Source organism: Lemur catta, chromosome 22 (assembly GCF_020740605.2).
Source record: "Lemur catta isolate mLemCat1 chromosome 22, mLemCat1.pri, whole genome shotgun sequence".
NCBI classification, from domain to species: Eukaryota; Metazoa; Chordata; class Mammalia; order Primates; family Lemuridae; genus Lemur; species Lemur catta.
The window spans coordinates 14,842,086-14,861,999 of record NC_059149.1 but is presented as its reverse complement, the minus strand read 5'-3'; the positions used below and the strand labels follow the sequence as shown (position 1 = coordinate 14,861,999).

Here is a 19,914-nt window from a genome sequence, read left to right as displayed (position 1 = left end):
AGCAATCCTCCCATCACAGCCTCCAGGAGAGCTAGGATTGCAGATGTGAGCCACTGTGCCCACCTGAAAAGGCTTTTTTAAAAAAAAGTCTAGTTCTTAACTGTATAACCAGGTAATATGAGCTTGCAGAAGGAGCACCAGATAAGGGAGGTGTTACTGTGCTATGCAGTAGGAGAAGCCTTACAGTTAAGTTTTCTACACTGTAATGTAGAAGTTATTTTGAGTTTAAGATACTCACAGACTTTTATCTGATTTCTTGGGTCTTACGTCTCTCTTCACCATTTGTGTTTGGTTGCAAAAAGTCTAGGGATGAAGACACATTTACAGTTTATTTTTTACAAGAAACTTCGTACTGAATGGTTTGCTTCCAATCTCTTGATTATTTGAATCCATTCCTGGGTTTAAGACCATACACTACATATAGTCACAACAATTAAGATATTAATTGTTAAACTTGTAAATTCTAGTTGGGGGGAAAACAGAGAAAATCCAAAAACTGTTTCCATGAGTAAGAGTTTATAGCCATAAAACTTTCCATTTTCAATTATAAGTCTGTTTTCTTATCTGTATTTAGAGGCAGTACTAATGGGGAGGGATCAGGAACTTTTTTTATTTCAGGAGCCAGTAGAATGGCACATATGAAAGAGAATTGTGGCAATTCACAACCATAGAAACCATCAAATAGAATAAAATATTAAAGAATAAACCTTAGTATTCCTGTATCTGTTTGTAAGAGCATTACTATTTAATAATTATCTTGATTTGTAGTGTGTCTGGCATTTAATATCAGAAGTATCTTTTTCTCTTGGCAGATCAATTTGTTTTGTATTATAATGTCATATAAATATATTAATAGCTATAAGATAAAAGTAAGCGAACTTGTTTTAGTTTTTGGAGCCTCCTCGAAATAGGATGGATGTTTTCATAAAAGCTAGGTTTACTTACATCAAACATTTGAGGATTGTTTCTAAGATGATTTACAACTGAAACAACTTCCTAGGATTAAACTAAGAGAGATGGATTTAATTTATATTTGTCATGGTCTAAATCATCAACTTCCAAAACATATGTAAAAATTGGCTCTAACATCTAATGAGTACAGCAGTGAAGACAAAGGTGTTAGTCCCTAACAATTAAAAAGGGATGGATTTAATTTATTTTTGTCATGGTCTAAATCATCAACTTCCAAAACACATGTAAAAATTGGCTCTAAAACCTAATTATGAGTATAGCAATGAAGACAAACGTGTTAGTCCCTAACAATTAAGAAAAAGATGGTTTTGAGCCATACTTCATACTACAAGTGATGTTTGTCATTTACCAGTGTAAGTGACCTAGTAATTATTTTCACAGTCCAGTGCTTAACACAGTGGTTTAGAACATATTATTTAAAAAAAAAAACCAAAAAACTCAGATGTTGAGAAATGTCCAACAGTTAGGTAGAAACTATTTGGTTCACACCTCTGTATTTCACCTTGGCTATGCCACTGAGGTAGTTAAGCTGAAATTCCACTTTTGGTTCAAGCTTTTTATCTAGAAAACTTCCTTGCTCCCAGTGGCAGTTGTATACCACATGACAGCACTCTAGGTTCCTGTATACCACATGACAGCACTCTAGGTTCCTGTATACCACATGACAGGAAAAAAATTGGAGCACATGGTTCCTCTCCGAACTAACAATCTAGGGAGATAAAACAAAGACATAAAAACATTTCAAAGGAAGCTGATTCTTATCGATGCTAAGAGAGGGGTGCGGAGGCTCACGGGATGGAAGATTTGGGAAGCAAAAGTGAGGTGTAGGGTGATTTCGTGTTCCACTTTGTCAGGTCTTGTGCTGGCAAACAGGGTCCTGGGGAAGTGAGTGTTTCTGGAGCAGCATTCTGGTGTGTTCTTCAGCTTCCTGGGATTTAGGAGGCAGTTGGGGCAGCAGCAATGGTGGTGACAGCTTCTTGATTCTGATACCCCGATCAATCCCAGATACCATGGAGATGTGAAAAGTGGTGAGATCCAGGCTCTATGTTAAAGGAATAACCAAGTAGATCTGCTGATGAGTTATATGGGAGACAGAGTAGAGTCAATGGCGACTATCAAGTTTTGATTGTCTGTGTCAGCTGGATAGGAGTGAAGAAGTAGGAAGAGTTTGAAAAAAATTAAGTTCTAGACCAGCATGTCCAAACTATTGGTTCATAATATCCATGTGTTACCTAGAAATACCATGATTTGCATTATTTCAGACTTTTACCAAACAAAGCAATACTATTGAGACTTGGGACACTTTACCCTTTTAACTATTTTATAAATTCTGTGGGAGTTTGTGTCATAGCACGCATGGTAGCTTGGCAGTCACACGATGGGCTCTGGAATTAGACCAGCTGACTTCTAGCTCTTCCTTATGCTAGTTGTGTAAACTTAGACGAGTTATTAACCTCTGTGTCACATGTCTGCATCTGTAATGTGAAGATAATGATAGTACCTACCTCACAAGGTGGTTGTGAGGTTTGAATGTAATATGCAGAGCGTTTACAGAGCTAGTGATTGTTAGATATTAGCTGTTACTATCAATGTTTATTACCAGTTTGTATTGCTAAGGAGTTCTCTTTTCTCATAAATGGGTTCTTATTTTACATCCTTTAAAAATACATTTTAACAATCCAGTCTGTGTGGAGTGTCATGCAGACAGGGGGTCACTCTGTGAGCCTTGCATTATCTTTTAGAAATGCCTTGTTCCTGGTCATCTGTTGCAGTACTTCAGGATAATCAAGAAGGCCTGTTGGTTATGTAATAATCACTGCCTGGCTGCCCTGATAAGTGCTTGCAGTGGACTGAGTGCACACGGTCCTCCCTACCCGACTTCTGCATGAAACCTTAGAAATGATACACATAAAAAAAAAAAAAAGGGAAATACACTGGCAAAGTTAAAACAAGAAGGGGAAGCTTTGGTGAGTCTGAAACTAAGAAATCTCTGAGAAAATGAAAACGGGATCACACTGAAGAGAGAAACCAGCCTGAAATGCTTGGGAGAAGACAAGCATGGGAGAACACCACCATCAAAGGTAGGAGCCTTGTGCCTAGGAGGTCTGTTATCGCTGCAAGTGGTGAAATCCAGGAGCAGAAGGGGGCTTATAGAGGCAACTTCCAGGAGGAGGACTTGGGGTGCAACCAAGCCAGCAGGTCTTTCTGCATCTCCACGTACACACCCTTCCCCACCTCACACCCCATTCTGGGGTGGGGAGAACATGTTTCCTGCCATAACAAGGATGACAATAGCAAGTCCAGAGGACCAGCCAGCTCAGCAGCGTGTCTTTTTCATCCCTAATACACGGAAGACACTGTCCCTCTTCCTTTAGTGAGGCCACACAAGCAGGGACAACAGGTGGTCTAGCTGGGGCATCTCAGTGCAAAGATGAGTTCCCAGACAGGGGTCACCAAACAGTTCAGGAGTGCCGAATGGAAGAAGATAAATTCCAAGAATTTATCTTGGAACAAACAGAAGCTCCATTTTGCAGTTTTAAGTATTGGAGCCATCCACTGGTCCAGGAAGACCATACCAAGTGTCATACAAAATCAGGCGGATGAGTTTAAAGTTACAGAACATTTTACATTTTTTGCACCTGAATCTAATTAGAATTCCCCAGAAGCAAACCCTGGGCAAACACTTCATTTTGTTTTTTCTTAGTGGCTCTTTATCAGAATGGATTTGAGTCAGACACATAGTATTATCTTAATATGGATAAACCTTATTCCACAATGTATTCTCCTTCCTGTGACACCCTGTCCTGAGACAAGGACCTCCAAACCTGCCATCTGCTTGGGTAGGAAGGGGAAAGCTACACCTAGAATTTCACATCTTTTGTGACATATAGAATCCTACCTAGAATTCTGGATGGCCCGTTGTAGACATTTATTCATTCCACAGACTTTTTAGAACCAGACATGGGGACTACAAAGTAAATAAAAAGGAATGTGGCATGGGAACAAACAAAAGTATGTATCTTAAATACTATATCATATGTATAGAGTTGATGTGTGATTGTAGAGGAAGTGGGCAATAACAGAAAGGAGAGAGGAATGCTTCACAAAATGATTTTTGAGCTTGGTTTAGGTTGAGTATAAGTAACCATTCAAGCCCCCAACCTGTGTGACAGTTTTAATGCTCGAATTTTTATGCTGTTCCTCTTCCAGAGGATTTCTGGGAAGCCCAGGAATGTTCACATGTAACACAGGTTAATCCTGATTGTTGCACCTCAGCCAGTCTCTGGCACTGGGGCTGACTTCCACTTTTCTACAGCCACCTTTTACCATTTCTAACCACTTTTCCAAGTTACTTTTATCATATTTCCTGCACCCCAACCATGAATAAGACCCTCTCCTTTAATCCTACAAAGCATATCTAAAATCAGACTAACTTTAAACAAATATTTTACTAAAGGCCTGAGGAAAAGACAGGAATTACTACACAACTCCCCCCTACACACACACACACACACACACACACACACACACACACACAAGAAAAACCACATGTAAAACTGAGTGTTGGACTCACTTGGCTTATACAGTCTATTGGCCACACATCTGCTTGACAGCTGCCCCAGGTTGGCCTCCTCAGCTCTGACCTGCACCAGGTTGCAGGGACCATTTTACACCTCCCCTAAACAGGAGGGATTCTTAGATGAGGTCCCTCGCATGAGTGCAGGGCCTACCACCAAAGCAGCATGATCTACAGAAATGCAATTCTTTCCACAAAGAAAGCAGGGATCTTCATAATTAAGCAGATCATCTTTTCAACTCTTCTAATTTAGAGGGAACATTTTGTTTTACATAGCCAGACAATTCCCAAGATATGATGGTTCCATTTATGATTTTCCAACTTTACAATGGCGTGAAAGCAATCTGCATTCAGGAGAAACCGTACTTCAGGTACCCATACAAAAACATCTTCTGTTTTTCACTTTTAGTACAGTATTCAATAAATAACATGAGATATTCAACACTTTATTATAAAACAGACTTTGTGTTAGATGATTTTGCCCAACTGTAAGCGAATGTAAGCATGTTGAAGGTAGGCTAGGCTAAGCTATGATGTTCAATAGGTTAGGTGTACTAAATGCATTTTCAACCTAATGATATTTTCCATTTACAATGAGTTTATCAGGATGTGACTCCGTCATAAGTCGAGGAGCATCTGTACAGGAAGGGGTCTGGAGTGAAAAAGAAAGGACTGAGAGGTAAAGATTTCCTTTTCTCTCCTCTAGAGCCTCCTTTCTAATCCCTTTCCCCTTACAAGTGAGATAACCAGGACCCAGAGAACAATGGAGAGGTTAGGAAAATGGGGCAGAGTGGGCAGGAGAATGGGGTTTACTCCCCATTCCCTCCTGGAAGTGGTGAGTTGTGGAGAAAGCCTAGGCCAGAATGAAATTTCCTGACCCACTGTCCTTTCTCTTCCCTCGTTCTCCATTACCGGGCCACAGATTCAAAGATGGGAAGGTGAAGGGCAGAGGTGGTGGTGGTCCTTTGAACTTGAGGATGGAGAGGAAGACAGCGGTGGAGCCAGCAGGAATGCAGGAGGGAGGAGAGATGAGAGTTCTTGTGTACTTGTCCAAAAAAGGGGTATAATTTCTTTCAATTTTTAAAATTTCACCATCCCAGCTTCTCAACCTGTGTGCTGCAAATGGGTCATAAGTGTGATATGAAATACTGATCCTTTCAGCCCTTGGGATAATCAGACATGGTGTAGGGCTTCTAGAGCCCCTAGACCTGAAGCCCCTGGCCACCAGCAGCCTCAAAGGAGGGAGACTGGGCAGAATTGGGCATGATGGGCATCCTGAGCTCTGTAGCTGTGGACTGAAGGGGGTGTTGAGGCGGTGCATGTGCATCTCTAGGGCTGTGCTCAGCATCTTGCTGCAGAGCAGCAGTGTGTGCTGCTCCCCGTGCTTGCTACCTGCAGGAACCAGAGTGTGATGACGCCACTGCACTCGAGCCCCGGGCAACAGGGAGACCCTTTCTCAAAAAAAAAAAAAAAAAAACATGGGGAGGAAATTACGTTTGCTCTTTTCGTCCATCCTGAGCACCATATTCCCTTGAATTCAGATCATTACCATGAGTGTCACCCATTATGAGTCAATGTAATGTTTTTTCTGTAGGGAAATGCAATCTAAGCTCTAAACAGACAATTTAGAAGCAAAGTTAAGGGAACTATCCCTCTAGTAAGATGAGGATTCCCGAAAACACCACCCCACATGTGTTCTGACTGGTGAATCCATCTAAAGTACTGGATTTAACACACTTAGATTGGCCATGAAACTAAACCAATGTCACACCTGAATTATATGAACTGCACAAATTCCCTGCAAGGAAAACACAAATATATTTAATTATCTCCATTGTTGTAGCTCAAAAGGTGTTTCTGAAAAAGTAGATGTAGCAAGACCTATTTGTCAAGTGAGGCAAAGACACTGCCTTGGAAATAATCTGGCATCTCCAGCTATTGTTATCAATCGTTCCTGGAAATGAGGCCCAAGGCAGATTAATAAGCCGTTGACAGTTGTCAGCTGCCAAATATAGGCTAAGAAATTAAACCTATTATTCAGGAAAGAAAGAGTCAGAGAAGTTAATAGTGTTTTCTTAGTACAAGAGAATTATTGTTTACTCAGTTTTATAATGAGCCACAAAAATATCACTTTGTTCTTCTTATACAATAGGAAACAAGTGGAAGAAACATAATAGAAAATGCTAGTTGTTTATAAAGAACTTTGAGCACTGAGCAGATTTTCTTCCATTTCTTCAAAATTCTTGCTGGATGAATAGAGACAGGTTGGGAGACAGAAGCTTTACTTTTTCTGCTTAATGTGTTGAAAAATTGATAAAGCACTTATATAATCACAATGCCTTCAGTTTTAAAATTAAATACTCTAAAGGGATATTTTTTCCACCCCCATTTTGGCACACTGAGAAAGTTGGGTCCCAAGGAGGGAATTTCTTGGGCCCCACAGCTGGTTGGTGCTACATCTGGGACTGAGCCCGTCCTGCCTCCCGAAGAGGAGCTCCGGCTACTTCCCCACAGGGCAGCTCTGCTGACATCAGAATCAGTAGTTATTAGGAAGAAATGCTAAAGTAGCAGTGGCCATTTTACTCTACCATTCCTTTTCAAATGCTTTGGAAACAGGTGCAGTTGGACATGTAGAAAAAAATTCACATAAAACAGAATCACTACCCCTTTACCTCTCAGTGCTGAACTCTGACACTGCAGAGAACCAAGTTTCCTGCACCGTCTACCATGTTATAAAACTGTCAAGAAGCCTCTGTTGTAAGTGATTTGAATGTACCATCTAATAGTTGGCATTTTAATCAGGATAATTACTAGTGATTGCAGTTGGTTGTTGCAACGGCTATAATCTATTGGTCTTTGCGGTGTTCCTAGGAACACAGTGGCCAAATCGCTTCTTTCATACCCACTGAAACTGCTTCATCATCAGCATTCTGCTCATTGCTTCCCCTTTCACCCAGGCTAGGCAGGCTAGCTGCCAGGGCGTCTCAGGTGACCAGAAGGAGGGCCCATTGCCTGCAGGAGGGAGATGATGCAGGCTGAGTTGCATCCTCTGGGCAGAGGTGGATCAAGGCCTTGTTAAGGAAAATGAAATCTCAAGATCCGCCCTCCCAACTCCTTATGCAAAAGGAAAGGTCCAGCCAGGAGGCCAAGTCATGCAGCAACCCCTCCCAAATGCATAGCTGTTCCTAACATTATGGATTAGCCCTACGGAAAGGTAAAGGACCTCAGGCATCTACTAAGGACTGGGCCCACAGATCAGTCATAAGGCAATTCTTTGCTGGTCTCCCATAAATAAGGACATGCAAATTATAACTGCATCTGCAGGCTAAGCCTAGCTCCTAAAACTAAAGTCTGTTCAATTCCACACTAATAACGTTGATTCTAAGCTTATCCTCCCAGGTGCAGAACAGAGACAAGACAGGATCAATCATTCTTCCACCCACCCAGGGACATCTACATAATTGATTCTTCCTTTACTTCCTTTTTCTCTTCAAACATTCACCTTGTCATATGTAAAATGTAGCTTTCCTGGGCACTAACTAAAGCCTCACAAGATGTAACAATTTGTCTTACTGTGTACTTGCCCCTCTTCTTACGTTCCCTCCCCCCAACTCCTGTTTAAGAAAATGTATAAACACTAAACCTCCTGAAAACCTCTTTGGAAAAAACAGTAACAGACACATCTGTGGTTTCTCTTTTCCCCAGATGTGCCCTAAAGCTGGATTAATAAACCTCAATTGATTGAGATCCTTTCGTCAATCAGGCATTTTGGGTTGTCATAGCCTAGGAGCGGTAGGCTCTGCTATACCATATAGCCTATACAGTCTAGGTACACACACCATGATGCTCAGAACACATCCCTATTGTTAAGTGAGACGTGACTACCTCTCTCATTAGACCCCACCTCCCAACACTGTTGCATTGGGGATCAAGTTTCTAACACATGAACTTTGGGGAACACATTCAAACCATACAAACATCCTTTTCCAAATTCTCATGGAAGTGATGAATCTACAGGCAGAATGTGCATCAGTGAAGTCTTCCTGTGGTTTGTGGGTAGAAAAAGCCAAGGTTGGATTGTCTCCTTTGGAGAAGCCTAACAACTGGAGTGGAAGCTAAACTGGGGGTGCCATTAGAGCCACTGGCTGCCTGTTGGTCATGGCGGCTGCCAGTGGGTTAAGAAAGTGGCCAATACGGCTTAGTAGCCGCCTGTGTATCAGAAGGATGGGGCTGCACTATGAAGGTAGCTTATCCAAAATAACAGCCCAATAGATGACCTGAAGTTTTCCTAAAGCACTTCCTAGGCAATGCCATGATATCTACAGTTCCTTGCTGCTCTTAGCAAAGCAAATGTTGTAGCTTTCTGTTAAACATTTTCCTTTTTTTTTTTTATTTTTATGTTTTAGAGACAGGGTCTCACTGTGTTGCCCAGCCTGAAATGCAGTGGCTCAATCATAGCTCACCACAGCTATGATCCTGGGCTCAAGCAATCCTCCTGCCTCAGCCTCCTGAGTAGCTGGGACTACAGGCATGTACCACCATGCCCAGTGAATTTTTCTTATTTTTTTGTAGAGACAGGGGTCTTGCTATGTTGCCTAGGGTGGTCTCGAACTCCTGGCCTCAAGCGATCCTCCTGCCTTGGCCTCCTAAAGTGCTGGGACTACAGGTGTGAGCCACCGAACCCAGCCAACATTTCTAATTAAACTTTGCCAGCATTCTGAGCTTGTTGGTTTTCACAGCTTAGCCTACTCCCCTCTCAGGGATTTCTTAATCACCAGACTCTCAGACAATATTTTCAAACAAACGGATTAAGTCCCCTGGGGGTCTGAAAGAGCTGCCAAACCCTTCAGAGTGATTTAGTTGATGAAAGTGGGAAGCCGGGGCCCAGGAGGTGTGTGCCCACTGCATACTGTTTCTGTGGGCTCTAGCGCTTGGTCCACAGAATCGAATTCTCTCACGTAGGTCTACTGCCTGCAGGACAGAGGCTGCTGGCCTCTTCCTTGCATTTGTCAGGATAGGCGTGATTTGTTGAAATACTATTCCGCTTGGGCTGACGAGTGCACCAGAACCAGGCAGAAAGCAGGGGTAACCTGGGGGCCACTTGTAAGTCAAGCAAGAGAAGGAAAACATCAAATCCAGTTCTGCAGGCAAGATCAGAGCAAATTAACAAGAGAGGTTAATAAGCAGGTGCTAGCAGTCATGTGGCAAGGGAATTTGGGAGGCAGTGTGCAGGGTTTTGGGAGTGACAGAATCACAGGGAAACCAACGTTGCCAAATGCAGAGGGAGCAGCTGGGGCAGGGGAAGGGTAAGTCCTAACAAAAGGAATGGGGCTGACAGAGACACCTCCTCTCTGTTGCCCACCCATCTTGGATCCAGCCTCTCTTCTGTGTAGACAGATGGCTCCCGGCCCACATCTCTGGCTCTGCCATTTTCCCTTAGATCAATCCCCTCCAATCACACTGTTTATACTGTCCAGCAGAATGAATCACTCCCTATAGGATGCAAATAGAAAGGCAAGGAAACAGACTTCCTGCTTTGACCAGCCCGAGGAGTAGAAATTACCCCCGGCTATCAACAGGGAGACAGATTTAGAGTCCAGATTGCATTTTAAAAGGCTTTATTAACCAACTTCTTAAAATTTAACATTTTCTCATAACCATTTCCGTAAGCATTAAAAGTACTCACTTAAAAAAATTATTGACCTGGAACCTATATACAGAAACGTGTACACATCTTCAGTGTACATCTGGATGGATTTTCATAAACTGAACACACCCGTGTAAATAGCTGCCCGGAAGCACCCCTATAAAAAAGCACTCATTTTTAATAGCTCTGTAATAGTCAATCATAATTTGCTTAACTATTTTCCTAAATGTTGAACATTTTTTTCCTATAATAAATAATGCTGCAATGATTATAACTTCAAATTTCCTGCAATTCCACTGCCACCCCCACCCGACTGGCCTCTCTGGTAGTCAAGGATGGTCATTTCAGTGACATTTTTGTAATGGCCTTGGTGTCCCCTAACATTCTCTTTTTACTATTCCCAACTCTAGAAAACCCCATCTGTCCACCCTATCTCCTCTGAGCTATTGAGTATGGTAAGAGAAACGACACAGCCATTCTGGTTAAGGCCACTACAAATTCAGGCCCTCTCTGTTCATCATCTGCTGGCTGTGTTACCTCCCGTGTGCTAAGACTGGGCTTGTTGGTTGGTTTGTTTGCCTTAATGTCAATTAGTGATATGGACCTAATAACTTTCTAAGTGATCTGTAACTTCTCACCTTTGCATTCTCTTTGTAAGATTTTAAAGATTAAAAGCTTATTTTCAATTTTCCATTTTGAAAAGGATGAAAGGATTGGTTTGGAATACTTAGCAAGCTTAGGTTCTTGTACGATGCTTCAGTGGTGAGTCGGCATATGGCTTTAAGCAGTACACAAATAAACATTTTTAATTTGAATAAGTGTGTATTTCTTTTAGTGAGTACTAGAATAAAATATAATCAGTACGCCAAAGGGCATCAATGCCACTGCTTTGAAGGAGGGTAAGCTTTAAAAAGTTGAATTAAAGTCGATTAAAGAAAAATGGTAATTATTAAATAGCACAGGTGGCCTGTACAGGTGGCAAAACTTTGAAAGTACTGGTATGACATTGCTACAGTACAACTTGGAGGCCCTGATACCTTTCTCTTGGTGTATTTTAAATCCTAACAGAGGAAGAAACAGAGGCAGTTATTTAGGATATGCCAAGAAAAAGGAATCAGACCTACCCTCAAAGTTATGCCAAAACAGTGTTTACTTCCTGTTATTGGTGTCTTTGTAGGACATATTTCATGAGTCCATTTTGTATTTAACAATTATGTAAGTAGTTATCAAGTCTTAGGTGGACTTGCAGTTTGCTAATGTATTTCTAAGAATAATGTCAGCCTCTCCATTTTTAGACCAAATTTTTCAAATTTCCAAATTTGGGCCAAATTTTCCAAACTTATGGATGGAGATGAGTCTTCAGTTCATGTAACAAATCAATATGATGATATGATTTAGGTTTTGTTTTGTTTTCATCTTTGTGTTGCTAAAGTTCACGTTCCAGGATCAAGTAGGCCAACTGCACACTCAATTTTTGGGTGTCCACGTATAGACCGTTTGCCATTCGGTTCACAGTACCTTGTGTTTTCATCTACCGCTTTATTTAAACTTTACTTCCACACCTAGATTGTAAACCCTAGGGGAAGCAACATATCTTTTTCTTTTTTGTATCCTCAGTACCAGTGGAATAGCTTGTTAAAGCAGACACACAGATTTCTACGGCAATTCATCAGGGATATCCATCCAATCCTTTATTATGGAAAAGTTCAAACATACACATTATCAACGCATCGTCTGGCACTTTCTAAACTGTTTCACTGTTGTAGAAGATGAAAGCCGGGAAAGATGTCAGTTAAATTTGTGCTTTCTCTTCGCTAATAGCAGAAGCAGAACACAGTACACCATGGGAAAGACGCTGTTGTATGAGCTGCACAGCAGCCAGAGGGAAGAGAGGCTCCTGACCTCCACAGCCAGCATTATGTAGGCGATGATCAGCTGCGTGTGGGCCCAGGCGAGGGTTCTGTAGAGCAGCCTCGCCGGCCAGGATTTGATAAACAAATTGGCAAAGGCGTGAATCGGGTAGTCAGCTTTGACCATCACAGCCCAGCAGAGGAAACCGAACACCTGTCCTGGATGGAGCCCATGCCACCAGGCAGAGAAGGCAAATGTCTGCAGCAGTGGCCAGACCCTGCTGTGCTGGAACACGAGCCGTCTGAGCCACCGAGCAGTGCTCTGGTTCCACTTTCTCGTGAACAGGGATATCCTGTGGGTTGTTTCCAGTGTCCAGATGTCCTCATCGGGGACATATCCCTCCTCCCCAGGGCTCTGACCAGCCTCAGGCCCAAAGCCTGCTGCATGGAGGACAGAGTCATCCAGGATCCACTGGGAGTAGTAGGTGAGTTTGAAGAGCCCGGCTGTGGCCCACATGACATAGACACACTCAAGCTGCCGGCAATCGGTCAGTCCCGCGCCTGCACCCACCACCCTCCGCATGCCCACCTTGAGGCACTCTAGTCCTAGAATCTGCACAGCCCTCCAGGTCAGGGCCCAGAAAGAGTGACTGGGACACAAAGAGCTGGACCCTTGAACACGAGCCTGAAATCGCTGGAAGGAACACAAAGGGCCTCCCAGGAGAGCAGGGAAAAAGAGCAAGTAGCTGAAATAGGGCAGTGCCTTACCCAGACGCCCAGACAGAGAGCTCCTGCTCTTGATGCCTCCTGATGTTGCCTCCACTTTCCCCTCACAAATGTCCAGTGAGAGGGACGTGACCCTCTGGGTCAAGAGCATGAGAGAAGAAAGAGTGATGCAGAACCTGAAAGAGAATTTTTTTTTTAATGTAAAAACACTCCATATTTATTCTCTCATACACGACCCCACAGGAAATAGGTTGCTCTGTTGAGTTAAGATCAATCTCATGGCCTGCAGTCCCTATAAAGACTCCTGGATTAATTCAGAACCACGCACTATTCCAGAGTGAAAGTTGTCAGAACCAAAATGGAGTCACTTGTGTTAAAAAACAAAACAAAACCCCAAAAACCTCTCAAAAATCAGCCAGGGAAGGAAGGCCATATATGCTTGATAACAAAAACTATCACAAAATACCAAAAACTACAACCTTGCACAAAAAAAAATTTCTGCAAGGACACCTGCTCAGCAACTGCCTGTCCAGCCTCAGACTGGCGTCACCCTTGTTATTGACCTTGGTAGCCAAGGATAATCATTTCAAAACAATTATGCATTCCTCCTCACTTTTCCTTTAAAAACCTTGGTCTTCCTTTACCTCCCTGAATACATACGTCGTTTACTACAGCACAAGTAATTCCCAATTGCAATCCCTTATTCCCAAATAAACGTCATTTTCTTTTAGAGAGCCTTTCTGTTTGTCATTTAGTTTGACACCAGACAGCATCAAGCCAGTGGGGAAGTTACTCATTAGTCAGAGATGTAAATAAGAGAATGAGAAGGAACACTGTGGGGAAATATTGATCATAATATTTAAGAGTGGCTTATAAAGGCTTGGGAGAAGTTTGCCACAGAGGAGACAAAAACTGAGTAATGAAAAGATTATAGGGAGTTGAAGGTTTTAAATGTGAACCCGACTCTGACTGCAGGATTATGCATGATTGGGGTGTGTGCTGAGTCACTAGCAATTCGAGGTATGTTCTTAACCAGTCACCTGAACTCTTACTGCTTCACCATCGAAGATGCTGCTGGCAAGATTCCTGAGGACAATGAATGGAAATCACAGCGACACACTCTACAAGCAGGAACGCTGTCCTGTGGCGAGAAAACAGCACTATTTCCCAGCCACTGCGGTTTCTGTCTGTGTGTCTGAGGACTGAAGGAAAACGGACCGCCTCACTTGACTTACCCTAACAGAAAGCAAGGCAGGCTCCAAATGCCACCAACCCCTGCTAATTCACCTTCTGTTAGGGGCTGAACATGTCCCCCCAAAATTCATATGTTAAAACCCTAAGCCCGATCCCTCAGAATGTGACTGAGTTTGGAAATAGGGCTTTTAAAGAGGTGATTGAAATGAGGCCATAGGGGTGGACCCCAATCGTTGTATATGACAGGTATCTTATACGAAGAGGAGATTAGGGCACAGACAGATAAAAAGAGAAGACCCTGTGAAGACACAGGGAGAAGATGGCCAGCTACAAGCCAAGGAGAGAGGCCTCAGAGCTCCACCCTTCATCGTGGACTTCCAGCCTCCAGAAGTGTGAGAAAATGAGTTTCTGCTGTTCAAGCCACCCAGCCTGTGGTGCCGTGCCATGACAGCCCTCGCTGACTAACACCCTTCCCATGGCAGGCCCAGGTCCGCCTTCCTCCCATCCAGCCGGATCCTGCCCAACTCGCCCTTCCAGCCGCATCAGGCCCCGGCTCCCACTGAAATCCTGATTCACCACATCCCGTCCCATCCTCCCACTCCCCACCCACCTGCCATCTTGCCTCTTCCTCAGAGAAGCAAGTCTGAAGCCTTTGGTGGAAACAGTCATAATAAAAAAAGAAAAGGACTCCAGGTGTGGCCAGGATGGCAAAGCAGGTGAGCCAGTGGCAGGCTAGAACCAGACAGGCAACCCACCTAGCGCGGTCCCAGCCTCTGTTCTCTGTGTGACCATGGCCCCATGCCAACTGTGCTGGCCAGGAACATTAGGCCTCAAGATCGTAAAGATGTGTTTCCCCCTAATCTTGGTGACCTCACTGACTCATGACAACACTTCCCTAGATTGTAATTAGCTCCTGATGTTTGTTTCCTAGATGGGGTGGCTACCAATCTTCCAGAAGGATGGGAACAGCTGAGTCTGAATGAAGATAAAACTCTGACCCAGCAGCTGCCTCTCTCTGCAGCAGCCACGGGAAGGCAGCTAGGGTCTCTTGCCTCACCCTCCCTCTCAGGCACAATGACAATCCCAGCTAAGTGCCAGACACCCTGTTGTGCAGGCAACACGTGGTAGCAACGAATAGTCACAGAGTCCCATTTAATATTCTTTCCAACATTCACAACAGTCTGGCAAGATAGATATTGTTACCCCCTTATTTTTTTCCCAGAAAAAGAAACTGAGTCAGAGAGCAGTGAAAGGACTGGCTCAAGGTCACGCTGCTCAAATGTGGAAGCATTAGGGTTCAAACTCAACCCCCAGGTTCTCTCCACTGCCACTTCGGTAGAAGCAAACCCCTGGTCGGCTCAGCACAACCAAACAAACAGGGTGTGTTACCTCACGGAAGGAGGCTCTTGCAGGTAATACTCCGTGTAGTGCAGCCCCAGGTGACACAGGGTCTGCCAGCTCATCTGGAAGAAGAAAGCCCACCTGTGGACTTCCTGCGGGCCGAGGGAGCAGAGGAGAGCCACGGCACAGACAGCAGGGATGAAGACAAGTGCCGCGTAGGGACCCATGGCGGCCAAGGCCAGGGCGCCTCCCCCAGCCAGGAGGAAGAGGTACCTGCAGGAGAAAGGACAGCCCAGTGACACTAACTTAGCATAGTGTGGCAAATGAATCCCTTCAGATGTCATCCCAGGAACCAAATCGAGGTAGGACCCACAGAACACCTAATGGCGCCATGCTGTTCGCTCTCTGAGGCTTTCTTGCTGTTCTTCTGAAGGAAAGAATCGAGAATAACGAGCCAGGGTCAGTTTGTAAACTTTTATATACCTCAGGAGACAAATCTTGGTTCCGGCCTTAGTGACCACGGGAACCCTCTCTCTCTTTGACACCCACCATTCAGGTGATTCCTGCCCTTGGCGAGCCTGGAAGGCTTGGTGGCAGGGACATCTTTGAAATCAACTGGTGTGTTGTCTTCCCGACAGTGACGTGAGCCTAGTGTGAGGGATCTAGAAGAGCTCTCCAGACGTCCCCTGGTCATCTGAGCGCCTTTCCTTTCCACAAGGCCATCCTGCCCTCGAGTGTTCTAAGAGTGAGGGAGACAAAGACTCAATGCTCCCTTCAATGAAGTGTTTGAAAACCCAAAGAGAAAATCTTTCCATCTACCCTTCATCCTGGAGAGCTCGCTTTAAGATCCTGTGAGTTAGTGTTATGGCTTTTTAAAAAATGTTCATAGTTTATTAATCCTCTTGTGAAAAATCCACACAGTCACTGCAGATAAAGTCCCTGCAACATCTTTATCCCTTTTTGCCAGCACCAGCACTGGCCTTTGGGGTCCTCCTGACTCTCTTCGTTGTGTCTTTGCGTTCCTTCCCCCGTTTTCTCGAGGTCTTTTCCTTCTCCTATGAGCCATGTCTTGCACGTCTATGCTTGGGTTCATTTTCCTTTGTGTAAATCAAGGAATCATACATCTTCCCAGTTGTCTCGCCACCACGAAGACAGGGTCAGAATCCAAACACAAAGATGACGTCCAATGTGGTCTTGTACATTTTTCCTCCAAATTTCTTTCTTAGTCTCATTGCCTTCCCAGGGTGAAGGACGCCCATGACCATTTGTTCCCACTGAGGTAGCTGGTTGATTATGACCCTCCCGGTCCCAAAAGCCGCTTCACCATAGTAGTCAATCCTCAGGCAGACAGGCAGGAAAAGAGCAGGGTTGTTTTTTTTTTTTTTAATGTTATAAAACACCCACATGGATGAAGTGTCGTGTGGACCATGCCTCCCTCACTAGCACAAGGATCTGTGGCTTTATTACTACCCAAAAGCCCTGGGCTATTCCTGTGCTTTTCTTTTAGCCTGTGTTTGGGGTGACTCCCCTCAACAACACGCCAATGAACACTGCGGTCCAAGCCTTCATTTCCCTGCTACGGGAAAATAAAGGGGAACACTTAACACATTGACTGCCACACTAGAAAATTTTTTTCCTTGGGGCCATGGTGTTTCATTACAAAAATGGAATAAAAACTTTGAAAACAAAATGATCCTTTCTAATTTAATGAAAAATGTGTTATTTTTTATTGTTTTCTGTGCGTGAGTTATATGCAACTTGAAAAATAGTTCACGCAGCTCCCAAGGTAAAAACATGTGTGAGTTACATATGCTTTACAAGGCCCCAGGCTCAAAACTAGCATGAGTTAAATACAACTCACGTGGCAGTTCATGTGTTAAAGTCCTCACACAGCAGAAGCGGAAGCTTGAGCAACCCTCCCACCCAGAGAGGATCTATAAACATTAAAATGTCTACACGTGTACAATGTACGATGTATGATTTACCGATTGCTTCCTTCCTTCTAGGCATTGTGCTAATAATCCTTTACAAGAAATATCTTTATTTAATCCTTAAAGTAACCCCATAAGATAGGCATTACTGTCTCCATGTTACAGATCAAGACAGAGCACTTCGAAGGAAGTTTATTCACATATACAAGGACATTCGGTTTAGTGAGGGAGTTAGGACTCACCAGGTTGAATCCAAAGTGAACAATCTTAACCCTAGAGTAACTCCATGGGGATTAACCCTTATTTTTCCACTTGTTTTGTGATTCTTTCTCAATAGGAAACTTCTTTACAACTATTCCCCCCTACTCCCATCTCCCATAAATAAAGGTAAGGGCATCAGCCAGTTGTGAACACATGATAACAAACCACAGTTTAATTAAACTCAGCAATCCTAACTGATTGTTAGATACAGCTAGATTTTATTTAAGAAACTCCAATATATAAAAATCCTAATTCCCAAAACGAGTGAATTATTAGGAAGTGGCCCTCTGGCAACAGATTTTCACTTTACAAAAGGATATTCCCGGCTGGGCGCGGTGGCTCATGCCTGTAATCCTAGCACTCTGGGAGGCCGAGGCGGGTGGATCGCTCAAGGTCAGGAGTTCGAGACCAGCCTCAGCAAGAGCAAGACCCCGTCTCTACTAAAAATAGAAAGAAATCATCTGGCCAACTAAAATATATATAGAAAAAATTAGCCGGGCATGGTGGCGCATGCCTGTAGTCCCAGCTACTCGGGAGGCTGAGGCAGTAGGATCGCTTAAGTCCAGGAGTTTGAGGTTGCTGTGAGCTAGGCTGACGCCACAGCACTCACTCTAGCCCGGGCAACAGAGCGACACTCTGTCTCAAAAAAAATAAATAAATAAACCAAAAGGATATTCCCACAAAACCTTTTTAAAAGTAGGGACTGTCTCTAATGTATTGAGGTTATTTGATATTAAAAAAACATTACAATCAAGTTATCAAATTTCTAGTGACAATAATTTTTGAAGCACAAACTGAGATAGAGCTAATCTCACAAGATTCATTTGACTTATTTCTCTGAGAAATCATACAAAGGGATTTTAAAAATCACATTTAGTTATAAATATAACTTATATTGATGTAAATTTATATAAAACTTAATTTTATTGAAAATGATAAAATTCCACGAAATCAGGACCATTCAAGAATATATGGGTATATAGTTGACACAGACGTATTCACTTGGGGAACTCCTGTACCTTTGTAACAGCCATCTCTCCCTGGAGTTTATTTTCATCAGTTTGTCTTTTTTCTTGCTTTTAGAGGTAGGGTCTTGCTCTGTCACCCAGGCAAGAGTGCAGTGGCCCAATCATAGCTCACTACATCCTCAAACTCCTGGCCTCAAGTGATCCTCCTGTCTCAGCTTCCCAAGTACCTGGGATTACAGGCATGCACCACCACACCCAGCTAATTTTTTAATTTTTTGTAGAGATTGAGTCTTGGTATGTTGCCCAGGCTAGTCTCAAACTCCTGGCCTCATGCAATCCCCATTTGCCATTTAATGTGAACCTATCAAACTTTGAGTTCATGCAGACATGATGTCAATTTCCAGTTCAATCTTATTCTATTATACATAATCATTATCAAGCAATCAATAATCAGTGACAGTAATACTAAGTTTAAAATAAGTGTAATTAATATGTGGTCTTCACATCTGTAGTCTACTCTGTGCTCTTTGCCCTCCTGTAGTATTTCGAGATGTAAGAGCAAAATCAGCCATCCAGCCTACCTGGCACAAGTGGAAAATGAATCCTTCCTGCAGAGATAATTAAACAGAAGTGCAAAAGGAAACGCAGCCCCCTGATAAAGTGACACAGGATGGATGAGGAACAGCTGAAGCCAATCCATGATGAACTAGAACAAAAGACACTGTCCCTTCCAGAGTCCTTAACTGCTGCCTTCCTGCAGGAGAAATCTCAACCAGGCTCTCTCTGGTCTTTTTATTTGGTTTCAGAGGGCCCAGGTGAGGAAAAGGCAAACAAAAAGCACAGGAGATAAGCAGTATAAAAGTTGGCTTTCTGATAAAGGTGACTGCACTATGGAAACCAAAACACATTTTGGTGGTATATTAATAATAACATCTACTGAAAACGTCACTTTCAGAAGTTTAGTTTGCATAGGACATTATTTGCCTTTCTAGGCATCATACTGTCATATTTTCTTCACTAAGTGAATGAAAAATCTCATTTTCCAGTTGTGGACGGACAACTCCCTGGACTGGAGAGGGGGAACAGGAATGTGAACAGGAGGGAGGAAAGTTCTTAAAGCAAAAACCGAGGTTCCTCTTCCTAACCACCACTCCCTTTTTTATGCTACTTTTTTTTCATATCGGCACCCCTTATGTATCTATTTCTCCATTCATTTATTGCCTGCCCCCTACTACGATGTGACCCCTGTAAAGTGAAGAACTTTGTTTTATTTACTGCTATATCTCCAGCACATAGAAGAGTGCTGTGTACACAACACACTAAATACTCAGTTTACTAGACCTAGCCAAGAGTTAGGTTATGGAAGTACTTTGGATTTTAAGAGGAATGGGAAAAAACATAACTGGATTTGGCTTTTAAAGGATGACTCTGACTACAAGAGAATGAC

The 19,914-nt window shown here is 43.2% G+C and overlaps 1 protein-coding gene across 1 annotated transcript; it reads right to left on the bottom strand.

Annotated features, from left to right (window-relative positions):
• Positions 1–11,728: 11,728 nt before the first annotated feature.
• MBOAT4 (membrane bound O-acyltransferase domain containing 4) lies at positions 11,729–19,405 on the bottom strand. The gene is made up of 3 exons (XM_045535361.1): positions 19,049–19,405; positions 15,356–15,580; positions 11,729–12,948 (listed from the first exon to the last, which is right to left on the bottom strand). Exons 1-3 carry the CDS (start codon positions 19,165–19,167, stop codon positions 11,985–11,987), a joined length of 1,308 nt encoding a protein of 435 aa, XP_045391317.1. The 5' UTR covers positions 19,168–19,405; the 3' UTR covers positions 11,729–11,984.
• Between the last annotated feature and the right edge of the window lie 509 nt (positions 19,406–19,914).

What these genes read in the sequence shown, in the direction of transcription:
- MBOAT4 (XM_045535361.1), bottom strand. Translation starts at nt 19,167, where the DNA reads ATGGATTGGCTTCAGCTGTTCCTCATCCATCCTGTGTCACTTTATCAG. An exon ending in TCATTTTCCACTTGTGCCAG is followed by an intron (nt 15,581 to 19,048) that starts GTAGGCTGGATG and finishes TTTCTCCTGCAG; the next exon opens with GTACCTCTTCCTCCTGGCTG. An exon ending in CAAGAGCCTCCTTCCGTGAG is followed by an intron (nt 12,949 to 15,355) that starts GTAACACACCCT and finishes ATTCTCTTTCAG; the next exon opens with GTTCTGCATCACTCTTTCTT.